Here is a 14642-nt window from a genome sequence, read left to right as displayed (position 1 = left end):
ATCCTATGATGTGACATATTACCTACACGAGGCAACTTTCATGATGGTCCGTGTTCCCACAGCGCCTTGTTCGGATCTTCGTTCGGCAGCATGTTTTTGAAGACGATCGGAAATAGCAACGCTAGCTTGTTGCTCATTTTAGTGTTCGCATTTGTGGTAAGCCAATACGATCTACTTCACACCTGCACACAACTTGCATTATTTGGCAGTGGGTCAGCTCAATGCAACGCAACGTCACAAAATTTTGGGGTAATTAGCTCAAATTCAATACGCCCTGCTTATTTATCCCGTCGTTTATTCTTACATTATTTGCCAGTTGTAAAGTTTTGGCTTAGAGCCTAAACATGCTTGGAATGAAGGAAACTTATCACATAAGATAAAAACCATGGATTGCACACAATTATATGGTATAGTTAGGTTTATGTGCTGTTAAATCAAACATTTTAGCCAAGAGGATTATTACGGAAAACAGACAATGACGTAGTTTAAACATGGGAGCAAAGCTAATCCTTTTCCACTAATACTAGTCTCAGACATTTTATGTTTGATTACCATGGCAATCTAATGAAGCACTTTAATTTGTGCACATTTTCTTACTTCGGCACAAAGAATCGTATATTTATTGTCTATCAGGACAGTCAGATACGAATGGCTGGAAGCAAAATAGTCAGTGGCGTACCAACTTGTTTTTGAGTGGAAGGGGCAAACCAGACCCCTCCCCCCTACCCCCCCTCCCCCCAGGGCCGTCGGGCGGTGCCCTTGGTATCCCTTGGGCGCCACCGGCCAATGTTTGCCCTGCCCAGTGGCGGCTGTTTCAGGGGGGGGGGGGGGGGGCAAAACACATGCCTTGGACCCCCCAGTCTGAGAACTGGGAGGGGGGGGGGGGGGCAAGCGCCCCCCTTGCCTCCCCCCCGGTTGGCACGCCTATGAAAGTGACATGCATCGGTTTCAGAAAATTGACATTTTCTAAAACCGATGCATGTCACTGTTAACTTGTGGTTCAATGCCTAAGGATGCACGCCATCTTTGCACCAACTTTGCGAAATAGGTGCATGCTATACTGCTCCTTATAATGTTAGATCCAAGGGAGCTCCTCCAGTCTCTTTTAAAATGTTTATCTTGGCTGCAGCCTTTCACTTATGATGGTGCTGTTTTTACGGATGTGTCAGCACTTTTGTCTGGGGCAATTTGTTCTCACTAGGTCAAAAGCCTTACACGTAACGTTATTACTTTAAACGCGCATCTCGTTTTACAATTGTATACCATGCAAAACTCTGGGATAAACTGAAGTTCTTGTTGAAGTTGAACATCGAATGCATTCGAGGGTCTGCCCTGCTTAGTATGATCAACAGTCACAGCAAACAACCCACAGTTTTGTATGGTGGGACAAAGATATATTGAAAGTGCCCGTTTCATCAACTATTGACTTATTATGACATAGCTTTACACATAAGTCTACGTGTATCCTGCAGCGAACACTTGGCTGCGATTACCCCCCTGAATCTAATTCGATAACTGCACGTGTGATTGCACTTCATGAAGCTTGGCAAGGCTAAAAATAATCTTGATGGTTCTTTTTCCGCTTACACTTACCAGATCACCTACTCAATAGGCTATCTCTTCATGCGGAGACCACAGTCATGCCCGGTCGAAGCTGCAGCCAACACCTCTCGTAAGGAAACTTCCAACATCAAGGAAGAATCTCAGCCCTTGCTCGACGAATCGGAAGAGCAGGATACGTCGACGTCCGACTCAAACAACGAAGACCCAGATTAGAGCATCATGTATGCGTGTCTTTATTGCAGCCGATAAAGCAGGCAAAACCGTCCTTCCTTTAAGTTCTCGTGTACAGTCATGGGCACAGGAAACTAGAATGCGCTTACGTATTAGAGTGAATGAACAAAGGAATGAATGAATATGGCTGAACCTTCTGAATTCCAAGGCGCCTCACGCCACCCAACCAGTGTTTATTTGAGCTTCACTTATAGTTATACCACCTAGTATAGTGATGAGGAACTGTAGGAATTTCCGAAGTGCCTGTTGAACGCTCACATCTGTGCATTTCTCAATCTCTCCTGCCCGTTTTGATCTTGATGAGCACCGCGTACCTGTGTGCGTTTGTTTATTCACTATTGGAAGTGCTGCGCTTGCCAAATTTTGCATCTACGCAGCGAACTCGAAGACACAAGACCTACTTTGAGGCACATACTAACTTCCGGTGTTAAACATTCGTACAACAAATTCTATTCCATTTTACGTATACGTTCCACTTCCCCAGTTGCACTAAAGTTGGCAACTAAGCGCATTCATGCATTCTACTTTATTTTGTCCACGACTGTATGTATAATTATACAGTATACTCCTCGAGGCCACGCGTGGTATGGTCGGATGTGGGAGACATAACCAGTGCATGTTTGTTTTCATGTTTCATGTGAGCAATTACATGGACGGTGTTGCGTCGGTGGGGAAAAACGTTCTTGTCACATATTGTTTATTAAGCGGTTAGGTTACATGTTGAAACCATTGAAACCTCATGGCGGTTGCATGAGCAAGAAGAAAGTAATGGCGCGGCGTGCGCGGGAAGTTTTCCGGACAGACGCTGGCCCCCTGGTGGCGAAATACAGATATGCAGCACTCCCCCACACTAGCTATAAGTCCATCCGGTCTGGTGCCTTGCGTGTTCGCGCAGAGCGTCGTAGTGGGGTAGATCGAATTTCAGTTCGGCTGTCCGGTATACTGTCGAAAAGGCTCGGGTCCGGTGGCCAATCCACAGAAGTCTCCGGAACAGTAGAGCCATGGTGTCGGGGGCGCAACTGGTCGATGTGGCGCCTCATTGAGCCGTGGTGGGTCTCCACTATAGCCATACGGTTTCCCAAAACCTTCGAGATGACTCCCGGCACCCAACGCTCTCCAACTCCGTAGTTCTTTGCGAACACAGGATTCCCTTCTTTGAGGTTGCAGAGTCCTTCTGTGTCGTCCTTTGGCTCGCTGGTGGTCATGGTGGCGAGGTCCATGCGAACTTTCGGGCGAAAGCCGAGCATCAGTTCTGCTGGAGATTGGCCTCGGGTGGCCGACGGAGTGCGACGATGCACAAGCAGCCATCTTGCCAAACGTGTGGCGAGGGAACCTCCTGAGAGTTTCTTCAAGCCATCCTTGACCGTCCTTACAGCTCTCTCTGCAAGCCCATTCGATTGTGGATGATACGGTGCAGTCCTTAAATGGCGGATACCGTTCAGGGATATGAACTCATTAAATTGTGATCCAGTGAATGGTGTTCCATTGTCGGACACCAGGCAAACAGGCAGTCCGAAACGGGCAAACAGACTTCTCAGGTGATCAACTGTTGCTGCTGAAGTTGCGGCTGGTGTTGGTAGTGCTTCAATCCAGCCTGAGTAGCTGTCAACCACGATGAGCAGCATGGTACCATCGATAGGTCCTGCGTAATCGACATGAATTCTTGTCCAAGGTGTAGTGGTTGCTGGCCAGGCTAGTGGTTCTACTGCTGATGGCATCGGTGCAGCCTGTTGACACACTGTGCAAGCTCGCAGAGCATCTTCGATTGCACGATCAATACCTGGCCACCAGAGTATTGACCGTGCGAGTGCTTTTGTCGCATTAATACCCATGTGTGTGTCATGGAGCTCCTGTAGGAAAGCGTCTCGTGCTTTCTCGGGGATAACCACTCTCTCCCCCCTGCGGATGAGAAGACCGTCCAAGGAGAAGGTGTGTCTCTGCGGCCAGAATGGCTGAAGAACTGGATCTTGAAGTTTCCTTGGCCAACCTTCCTTAATGATCTCTCGAAGTGCCACAAGCACAGGGTCCTTCGTCGTAAGATCTTCCAGCTGCTTCCGAGAAACTGGACCGGTGTCCAAGATGTCGAGGACATGCACTCCCTGTAATCTGTTGTCTTCAGTTCTTGGCTGGTCATGTGGGAGTGGTAAACGACTTAAGGCATCTGCATTTTGGTTTGCTTGCCCAGGCTTGTATTGAATCCTGTAACTGTACGCCCCAAGCGTGAGTGCCCAGCGCTGGATTCTGGCAGCTGCGGTGGTTGGTGTTGCTTTGGTTTCTTTGAAAAGCCCTACCAAGGGTTCATGATCAGTTTTAAGCGTGAAAGTTCTACCAAGCAAGTAGTCACGAAACTTGGTTACTCCAAAAATTAGTGCCAGGGCCTCTTTTTCCAGTTGTGAGTAGTTTTTCTCGGCACTGGTGAGTGTCCTGGATCTGAAACCGATGGGTTTGTTGACCCCATTGACGTTGTGCGACAACACTGCTCCAACGCCTTCCGGAGATGCGTCGCATTCTAAGATCAGTTCCTGAGTGGGGTCGTAGTGCACTAGGAGACTTGACCGCAGAAGTGTCTGCTTTGCGTTGTTGAAGGCTGCATCTTCCTTGGTTTCCCACCTCCACTTCACATTTTGCCGGAGCAGGTTGTAGAGTGGTGCCAGTAGCTGGGACATTTGAGGTAGAAAGCTTCTGTAGTAGCTGATAAATCCCAGGAAGGAACGAAGCTCGTGTAGGTTCCGTGGTGCTGGAGCCTTCATGATGGCTTCGAGCTTTTGTTCTGATGGATGAAGTCCCTCTCTATCGATCCGGTGACCCAGGTACACGACTTGTTCGCAACCAAGTTCACACTTGTCTTCTCTTAGGCGGATGCCATTCTCCCTGAGTGTACTGAGCACTCTCCGGAGGGTCTTTCCAAAATCGTGTGGTCCCTCAGCGACTAGGACATCGTCCAAAAAGACTTGAGTCCCTGGGATCCCCTGAAGGATGTTCTCCATCTTCCTCTGGAATAATGCAGGTGCAGAGGCAATGCCGTACGGAAGGCGGTTATAGCAGTACAGTCCTTTGTGCGTGTTGATGACGCACGCGTTTCTGGATTCCTCGTCCAAAGCGACATGACAGTATGCCTCTCGCAAGTCGAGTTTGGAAAACCAGTAGCCACCCTTCAAAGATGCAAACATATCCTCAATTCGTGGAAGCGGGTACTGCTCCAAATCACAAGCAGTGTTGAGAGTCACTTTGAAGTCGCCGCAGATGCGGATTCCGCCGTCCTTCTTCGTGACAGGTACCACGGGGGTAGCCCAGTCCGCATGAGGCACTGGTGATAAGATTCCACTGCTGCATAGCCTGTCCAGCTCTGCCGCCACCTTGTCGCGCAGTGCATATGGCAGTGAGCGTGCCTTCAGGAACTTGGGGTTGACATCCTTCCGCAAGTTGAGGTGTGCAGGGGGACCCTTCATCAGGCCTGTTCCCTCTTCGAACAGGTCTTTGAACTCTTCTTTTAGTTCTTTGACGGTCGTTGCCACACTGTTGTCAGAGGGCAGCAGGCTGCCGACGTGTTCAGCAGACAGAAGCTGTAGCTCCTGGATGATGTCGCGACCACACAGAATTGGGCCCGGATAGTCCACCACATACAAGACACCGCTTGCTTGCTTGTCGCCGTTTTTTACTGGTAGGTGCAGGGCTCCCACCACTGGCAGTTTTCCAAGGTAGCAATATAGATTTGTGTCCGTTGGACTGAGAGCAGGCCATGAAGCAGCATGTTTGCTATATGTGTCTTTGGAGATGACACACACGGGTGAGCCGGTGTCCACGATCATGTTTAACGTCACTTGCCCCCACTGGAGAGGCTTGACAATCGGTTGAACCGCTGACGGTGCTGTATTCACAGAGTACAGATGCTGCAACGGATCGCTTGGTTCCGTATAGTCTTCACCCGTCGACAAGGTGTGTGCGTGAAACTGTTGGGGTCGTCCTGGCTTCCGCTGGTAGGCCAGACAAGCACTTGCCAGGTGTCCTTGTTTTTTGCACTTAAAACATGTTGCCGATCTGTGAGGGCAGTTGGGTGGAGTGTGTGCGCTGTCACCGCAACGAATGCAAGGTTGCGCTGAGCTCTTCTGAGACTTCTGCTGGGTCTTCTTTCGAAAGCGTCCTCTCCTTTCCGTGGCCTGCATAACGCTGACTTCAGTCGTTTGCGGCAAAGGTTGGGCCGGGTTAGGCAGCTGGGTGACGTTTTCCGTTGCCACCTCCGCAGCTCTTGCGATTCCGAGCGCCTCATTCAGGTCCAAGGTCTTCGGCTTAGCCAGTAGCACTTTCTTGACAGTTTTGTCGCGCAGTCCGATGACGAAGCGATCGCGGAGGTTCCGCTCGAGCGCAGCGCCGAAGTTGCAGTCGTCTGCGATCTTCCGGAGCTCGGCGACATAGTCTGCCACCTTTTCGTTCGGCCCTTGAACCCGTGTTTGAAAACGGTAGGTCTGGTAGATCTCCGAGGGCTCCGGGTTAAGGTGCTGTGCCAAGACCTTGAGAATTTCATCGTAGGCCTCGTCCATGGGCTTTTTAGGCGCCAAAAGGCTTCGCAGACGCGCGTAAGTTTCGGGTCCCACCGACGTGATCAAGATTGAACGTTTCCTGTTACTGTCCACGATGGCGTTTGCTTCGAAGAATGCTTCGAGCCTTTCGGCGTAATTGGTCCAGGATTCGACGCTTGCGTCGAAAGCAGCAAGTGTTCCAAATGTCGGCCCCGGCGTTGGTTGCGACATGGTGTGCTTGGAGCTGAACTGGCTGGACGCTCACCGTTTTCCGGGTAGTAGTAACTTGCTCAGTCGGCCGCCACGGGCGAGTTCGTTCTCGTCGCCAGTGTTGCGTCGGTGGGGAAAAACGTTCTTGTCACATATTGTTTATTAAGCGGTTAGGTTACATGTTGAAACCATTGAAACCTCATGGCGGTTGCATGAGCAAGAAGAAAGTAATGGCGCGGCGTGCGCGGGAAGTTTTCCGGACAGACGCTGGCCCCCTGGTGGCGAAATACAGATATGCAGCAGACGGTATACGTAGGTTGTATTTTTCGGTGATGTTCTGATGATGTAGAATGCGTGCTGTTGTTAATAAACACTGCTTGTGGAGAATGCTGTAAAACGGCTCCTGCCAGCTTTTCGGACAGATGCTGAAAGCCGCGAATCACCAGTGATCGGACAGAAACGCTTTGGTCGTGTAATGACAAGCTATTTGACTGGCATGGTTGGCTACTAACAGATTCACAGGTTATCACTTTATTTAATGATGCAATTTTAATGATGCAGTTTACTGCCTATTGGTACGGGTATTTCAAAGCCGAATAGTAACCTAGCGGGCTAACATTTCTTGGAAGATTTTAACCGTGAAGTGAGCAGTACAGTGAAGCAGTGATGTTGGCAAGGTCCTTAGCTTTACTTTCCAGCAGCTGTAGTTCGTCACTGTCACAGCACGAATAAGTAGATAAGTGAATGAATTCATAACATTGGGTAAGTGTCTAATAAGCACAACTATTTACTAAAGTGACAGTGATGTTAAAGTGGTGGATGAAACGGTTGAGCTTATTGAAGTTATCTCCGCGGCGCAATCTCATTAATCGAAGAAGCTGTCGTCGTCATCGTTTTCCTCCGTTTTGTTCTTCAAGATCTTGGACTCGGCGTACATATCGAGACCCAAAACTGCAATGAAAAACAAGGAACGGTTAGTTTACGAAACTATCTGAATTTATTTATTCCAAGGCTAAAAAGCAAAAAAATTATCTAGCAGTGGTGATTCGCGGTATTTCTCGGGCAAGTTGAGCATCAACGCCCATCCTTTATGGACTGTAATAACTCGGCAGCATGCTTGATCCAAATGAATGTAGATGACAGATCGGCTCACCTTTCCTGGATATTAGCGACGGAACATTGTGTCTGACTTTTTCGCTAATTAAATTTCTGAAACAAAACAAAAAAAAAAAAAAAAAAGAATCATTATGATTGAATTTTTACGTTGCGTGTTTTATCTTGCAAGCGACACAGACATTGAAAGCAGCAACGGCGGTGAGAAAGCTCTTTTTAGATTGTAGCAGACAACAACGAGATTTGGGCAAGCACCACGAGCAGGTCGCACAATGTATGCGAAAGCAGAGGAGTACCGAAGCGAACGTACTGCAGGTTAACTGATGCAACGTCATACTCTGGCGGAGAGCTGTCATTGCTTGCGGGACCATTCTCCTCCTTGTCTGCTGCTCTCGTCCTGAACCGTGTCGCGGAAACACAAAGACTTGTGTCATGATCGTGGCTATTCCGCATTTCGCATATTAGACGCGGTATACTTACGCCATGCCACACCTCATGTTCACTGCAGCCTATATGAATAACAATTCGCCTTCTGAAACATTAGCGAGGTGAAGGATATTCCATTGAAATATATATATATATATATATATATATATATATATATATATTTTGTTTAGTTATTGTATTAACCCGTACAATGATGTAACACGACTTTTGATTGGACTAGTTGATTCATGCCTGACATTAATCAAATAGCGCAAACTGAACGAAGAGGAAGAGGCACACACTCGACAGGACTGGCGCTGACTTCCAAATGAGTTTATTGCAACATCAAAACAAGCAATTAACATATTCTATGTCCCATCGCCTGCAAAAAAAAAAAAGCAAATACAAATACAAAAATTATACATTAAAATACTTATTTATTACGCGCCAATCGAATCAGATAAAACAATCAAGAATAAATACATCTTTGTCAATGAGACACACCGAAGGCATGCTGATGCACTTGTCTCCAGCCTTCATGATTAAAAAACTCCTCTATTATTTCTCTCGGTCTTGTGACTGAATGCTTGTCGCTTATTTTATAAATACGATAAAATAGAACACGATAAAATGACTTTCACTGTAATTCTGACAGAAAGAGTTCTTCGTACTAAGGTAAGCAGACGGCTTATAAAATACCATCCAGATGGGTTTTTTTTTTATTTTTTTATTTATGTTTGATTTTATGATATAGTATGAATGTGCAGATTGGAGGGTCGAATGGATGAAATTCAGATGTGGATCGGATTCGCGGGTACAATTATTTAAAACTTTGCGGATGCGGATACGGATTGGATGCGGATGATCAAACTGTTATCCGCGCAGGGCTCTATACGCTCTATACATACCAGTTAAAAAGAAAAAAAAAAAAAAAAAAAAAAGAAAAAAAAAACACTGTAAAGTGGTTTGGAAGGACATCATAAAAGATTTTGTTAAAAAGTACTTTACTTTGGAAGTACATTGCCTTTATAATACTTTACTTCAAGTACATTGTGCCTTGTGCACTTACTACTTTACTTGAAGTACATAACCTCTCATTTACCTCGTACTTTACCCCAAGTACTTTTTGGGTGTACTTTACCCAACACTGCCTCTAACTAGTATTCTTTTAGTGCGACCAGAAAAAGCGCATGATCATGCGCCGGTCACCGCAAAGGAAAAACACGAAGACGACGGACGCCGTGACGATGCCCCTTTCCGGTGTTGGGGGTTTAGAAGGAGGTTCAGAAATCCTCGTACTTTACGTGAAGTACATTTGCTGACTACGCGCTTTTACTTTACTTGGAGTACTTTTTTTTTCCTGGTACTTTCCGAGGAAAGCACAACTTCCGACTTCAAATTACATTCCCCAAATCTGAACTGATTACATTTGTATCACAAAATGATGCTTTGTCAACTCCGAAGTCGTTTGACTTTATCCAATATTCGCCGCTGTAGTCGTCGACGCCTTTAGTTCTTCACCAAATTAACTATTTATTTACACATGTACAGTATTACTTAGGATGAGGGCTAGTCCATGGAGCGCCGAGCCATAGCGGCTGATGCTGCTCGTCGTGTTCGTTCTGTGCGCGTGTGGCGCGCCGCTCGATCATCGTGCCTCCTGCCTCGCTCCGTGATGCATGAGCAACCTCGCGGTCGGTGCGCCGCCCTATGCAACAATGCTGGTCGCTACACCGCCATAGTGCCTGAAGCGATGCACGCCAGTAAAACAGAAAAAAAAAAAAAAAAAAAATCACTGTATAGGGCAGTGGTTCTGAACCACTGATGTTTCGCGGACGCTTTCTAGATCGGCGGAGATTATGAAGGACCCCGTTTGCGGTGAGAGGAAAGGGGAGGTATAGTTTAATTATGATAATGATTTAGTAAATTAATATAAGTAAGGGCCGTGTGAAGTAGACTTCTTTCATTAACATACACATTAGAAAACTCATACGAAAATTGAAACGTTTCATCTCAATCTAAAAAAAAAAGAAGAAAAAAAATATTGCCGGGAGGCAGGGCTTCGCGGACCCTTATTTGAGAGCCACTGGTATAGGGGAATAGAAGGGCATCATGAAAGATTGTGTTAAACAAGTTTCTTTCCAGTTATATTATGCTATAATTTTCAAATTAAGAAGAATCCAGTTGCGTTGTGACGGTCAACGTTAAGTTCACCGCTCTCTGGTATCACGCAGGAGATCGCGATTCAGGAAAACCGATAGAACTAACTGCCTGTTTTAGATTGTGATGACATGATTTGGTCAAGAATACATTAACTAAACCATGCTATCGGCACCTACAAAATGCGTTCGTTTTTTTTTTTTTTTTCTTTTTTAAATATGGTGTTGTGAGAACTTTCGTTCTGTACAACGAGATACCTATAAATTGGGTATGTTTACTGCTTACAGTTTAGCATGGCGTGGCTCACAAAAGGGGGGGAGCGGGGGAAGGACTAAAATCAAACATTCCACCGCAGCCTAGCTGAACATTCTATGTTTGGGAAATAAGAACCATTTTTTTTTAATGCAGAATAGCCCCTTTTCGAAAGACCATCAAGCAACATTGGCAGTCGCCATTGCTTGGACTCGAAGCACTTGATTGGATCCGAATTGTCATTGAGATCAGTGGTTCTCTCCGAACAATGACGCAGCCCTCGTGTCCGACTTTTGTCCGCACAGGACGCGTTTTCTGCAGTCGCAGCATTTGCTGTACCGAAAGTGGCACGCTTATCTGTTGTATTTTTCCCCCTCCACTAACGTCCTTGAACAGGGGCTGTGAGCCTGGTCATCACGTGATTCCGGACAACCACTCGCACGCTCTGTTGGCTGTCGTCAAGGCCTCCGCTATTGTTGTACTGCCCCTAATCTCTTGAAAACAAGAAAGGGGAAGAGACGACAGCAAGAAGGCGAGGAGAAAAGCCGTGCTGTTGTACACGTTTTTTACGTCCTCACTCAAATTTATCCCTTACAAAAAAATGAACTGACTTTCAATTGAAAGTGTAAAGGACTCACTCAATAGACCTCATTCAGTCTCAATTGAAACTTAATTGACTTTTTCTATTGAGTCGCTATTGATCCGTCCCAGACTATTGGCCACTGAGTCTTATAATTGAATTTTTAGCAATTGCATTTCAATTGAATTTTGGCAATAGTATTTCAATAGAACTTTTGCTATTGAGTTTTAATAAAAATATTGCAATTGACTTTCAATTGAATTATTTCAACGTGCTTCAATAGAATTTATTGCAACTGCATTTAAAAAAAATTGCCCTGGTTGAGAATTTTTTTTTTTACAATTCTTTAAAGCATGCAACATGAAGGAAACAAAGCACATAGAGGAAACGAGCACAAACATCGTAACTAAGCACTCACAACCCACTAATCGTACTCCCTTGACTACCCTACCGCCGTATATACCCTACATAAGAAAGGTATTCATTTGGCCGGTGACCACCTCAGCATCTACTAAGGTTCCCAGTTTCCTATTTCCTCCTTGAAAGTCTCATAGATGATAAACAGTGTTTCGACGTCATTGGACTCTATCCCTTAATAGAAAAACATTGGTACAAGCAATAATCGTTCGGTGCACACGGGTGCAGTAATCCACAAACGACCAAACTCAATTGCATTCCTAATGAGTAAATTCAATAGAATCGATATTGACTTTCTTATGACCAAACTCAATTGCATTCCTAATGAGTAAATTCAATAGAATTTATATGGAGTTTCTAATGATCAAACTCAATTGCATTCCTAGTGAGTAAAGTCAATAGAATCGATATTGAGTTTTTTATGAGCAGTCTCAATTGCATTCCTAATGAGTAAATTCAATAGAATCTAAATTGAGTTTCTTATGACCAAACTCAATCGCATTCCTATTGAGTAAATTCAATGGAATTGATATTGAGTTTCTAATGATCAAACTCAATTGCATTCCTAGTGAGTAAAGTCAATAGAATCGATATTGAGTTTCTTATGATCAGTCTCAATTGCATTCCTATTGAGTTAATTCAATAGAATCGAAATTGAGTTTCTTATGACCAAACTCAATCGCATTCCTATTGAGAAAATTCAATAGAATTGATATTGAGTTTCTAATGATCGAACTCAATTGCATTCCTAGTGAGTAAAGTCAATAGAATCGATATTGAGTTTCTTATGATCAGTCTCAATTGCATTCCTATTGAGTTAATTCAATAGACATTGAGTTTATATCGAGTTTCAATTGACTCTATAGGAACACAATAGAAAGTCTATTGAAACTCATTGATCATTTTTGTAAGGGATCGCACAGCCTTCTTTGCGTCGTCGCAAGAAAACTGCTTTCGGAAACAACAACTGGGAGAGGGTGACGAGGCGACGCCTCCAAAAGAAGCGTTGGCGCGTTTCAGGAACCCCGAGACTGGTAGTGAGCATCGGCTGCGTTCTTCACGAAACGCAGTTCTGCATATGACGTTTGGATCGATGGATCAACATGCAGTACGGGTGTGTGTCTTTCCTGTTTCATCGAACACTATTCGTTTTACTAATTACCGCCACGAGATTGATCTACACTTAGTCCCACCATAAGTTGGACCTCCGCCGATGCTTCGAGTCGTTCCAACCAATCCAGCGCAGCGAGCATTGTACGTGCCTTTGCGTTACGCTCGTCGCTCTGCTCAACCAGAAGGTCACGTGACACGCTCTCTACGTGCTCTCTGCAACTTGGCTCAAATGACTCCCTCCCCCCCCCCCCCCCTTTTTTTCCCCCTTCTCCTGATTTGACGTTACTGGTAAATTTTTATATCACAAATTCGCAAAGTCTATCACAGAGAAGAAAGTCACTATACCCGTTTTCACCTCAAGAACCATAGTAAAAAAAGTTCGGCTCCTCGCGAAGCATTACTAATTTCTCTCGTTACGCTGAGAATTGAGACATATGTAGGTGTATTTTAGATTAGATATATGTTCTCTTATCAAGACGTACACGTTTCAAACGCCAAAAGCATCGCTTCTTCCTCCGACGATCATATTTTGTGAGAACTACTTCGCGCGGCGTAGGAACATGGAGCAAAACTTCCTTTTTTCTTGAAGTGAAAACGGGTATAGTCATGTATGCCCCTCAGTCTTAAAGCTATCCCTTCCACGCGAAGCAATCCGCACGTGTAACGGGTGAACACCTCTCAACCGAAGCTTTGTCCAGTTTAAACGGAATTTCATCGTTAAACTGAGGGAGGTATGTCATTCCTACGTGACTGTGGCCCAAGCGCTCACCTCTTAACTATTTTAGTAAAAAAAATATATATATATATCCAGTGCTGAGGATGGCTTCCTTGACTGCCGGACTTGGTGACTCAATCACCAAGGCCCGGTAGTTAAGTTTTATATAATCACCGGACTTGGTGATTCAATAAAATGTTTACTCTCTCTCTTTCTCTCCACTTTCTTGACTGCTCAGATATTGACTCAAAGTAGATTTCAGGAGATTAAAATTCGAAAACCCCGCAGCTGTAGAAATATCAACTTTGATTTCACCACAGATCATTACCTACGAAGAAAAACACTTAGTTTTGTGCGTATACATACTTTTCTTTTGACTGATTCGTTGTGACAGCGGCAGCCAACTCGTTCTCGATGTCGGTGCTACTTTGCGATGGATGTTCTGAGAGGGCTGCCTTCTCTGGCGCTGTCGGCTTGACGGTGTTTCCAAGCATCAGTTGGTAGGCCGGCATGTCTGCGGATGTTTGAGAGGACAGCGAGTTCACCAGCCTGATTTTTCACACTCGAGAACATGCAAGGAAGTCGTTTTGCTGCTCTTATTCAAACCCCCTGGCCCGTTTTATTACCTACACACTAAAACCGTTTACACCCTTAAGGATATAAACGTTGTTAGTTCTGAAACAAGCTGACTTACGCTCTTAAAAATGTATAAATCAAGGTGCTGTAAGTCATGCCGATTTACACCGGTGCAAAGAGGCACGTAGCCAGTATTTTGAATTGGGGACGGGGAGGCCCCAGCAAAATGGAAGATTTCGGGAAAGAAAAGGGGGACCGCCCCCCCCCCCCCCCCCCCCCCCCCTGGCTATGTGCCTGGGTGCAAATCAGTGTGTTAGCCCTGGGACAAACAGATTTACACCGTTAAGGGAGCAAATAACGTATATTTGAAAAAAATCGGAGACGACGGACGAAGAAAGGTACAAACACAAAACGTCTCAAACGCAGCTACTAAACTTTATTGACACAAACGTTTATATACCATCTCTCACAAACACATCTTCCGAATTCGCACACGTCTTTGTTACTTCCTCCACAGTACAACACGTCGTGACCTCAATTCATAGAGCGACCTCAAGTCCCACGCAACACAACACACAAGTCTCCCGGAGCAAGTCAGTTTGCGTGCTGCTTATATACACTTGTATCTAGAGGCTGCTACAATCGCCAGAACCCTATTTAGGGTGTTAAAAATGTTTGGCCATGGGGCAAAACTGATTGTACCCTTAACGGTGTAAGTCAATCTGGCGATTGTAGCAGCATTTTAGAGGGATTGTTTACGAGCCACAAA

At 45.3% G+C, this 14642-nt stretch overlaps 1 protein-coding gene across 1 annotated transcript in view; it reads right to left on the bottom strand.

Annotated features, from left to right (window-relative positions):
• Positions 1–7386: 7386 nt before the first annotated feature.
• The window catches only part of LOC8030276, a 14853-nt gene continuing 7597 nt past the window's right edge, over positions 7387–14642 (bottom strand). The window contains exons 5-8 of the mRNA XM_042293173.1: positions 13664–13811; positions 7945–8031; positions 7675–7730; positions 7387–7472 (exon numbers count right to left, since the gene is read on the bottom strand). Of these exons, the coding sequence (XP_042149107.1) occupies positions 7387–7472; positions 7675–7730; positions 7945–8031; positions 13664–13811 (377 nt within the window). The remainder of the gene's footprint in view (positions 7473–7674; positions 7731–7944; positions 8032–13663; positions 13812–14642) is intronic.

Source organism: Ixodes scapularis, unplaced genomic scaffold, assembly GCF_016920785.2.
Source record: "Ixodes scapularis isolate PalLabHiFi unplaced genomic scaffold, ASM1692078v2 PGA_scaffold49__6_contigs__length_1374808, whole genome shotgun sequence".
Classification (NCBI taxonomy): Eukaryota; Metazoa; Arthropoda; class Arachnida; order Ixodida; family Ixodidae; genus Ixodes; species Ixodes scapularis.
This window is presented reverse-complemented; position numbering and strand designations above follow the sequence as displayed.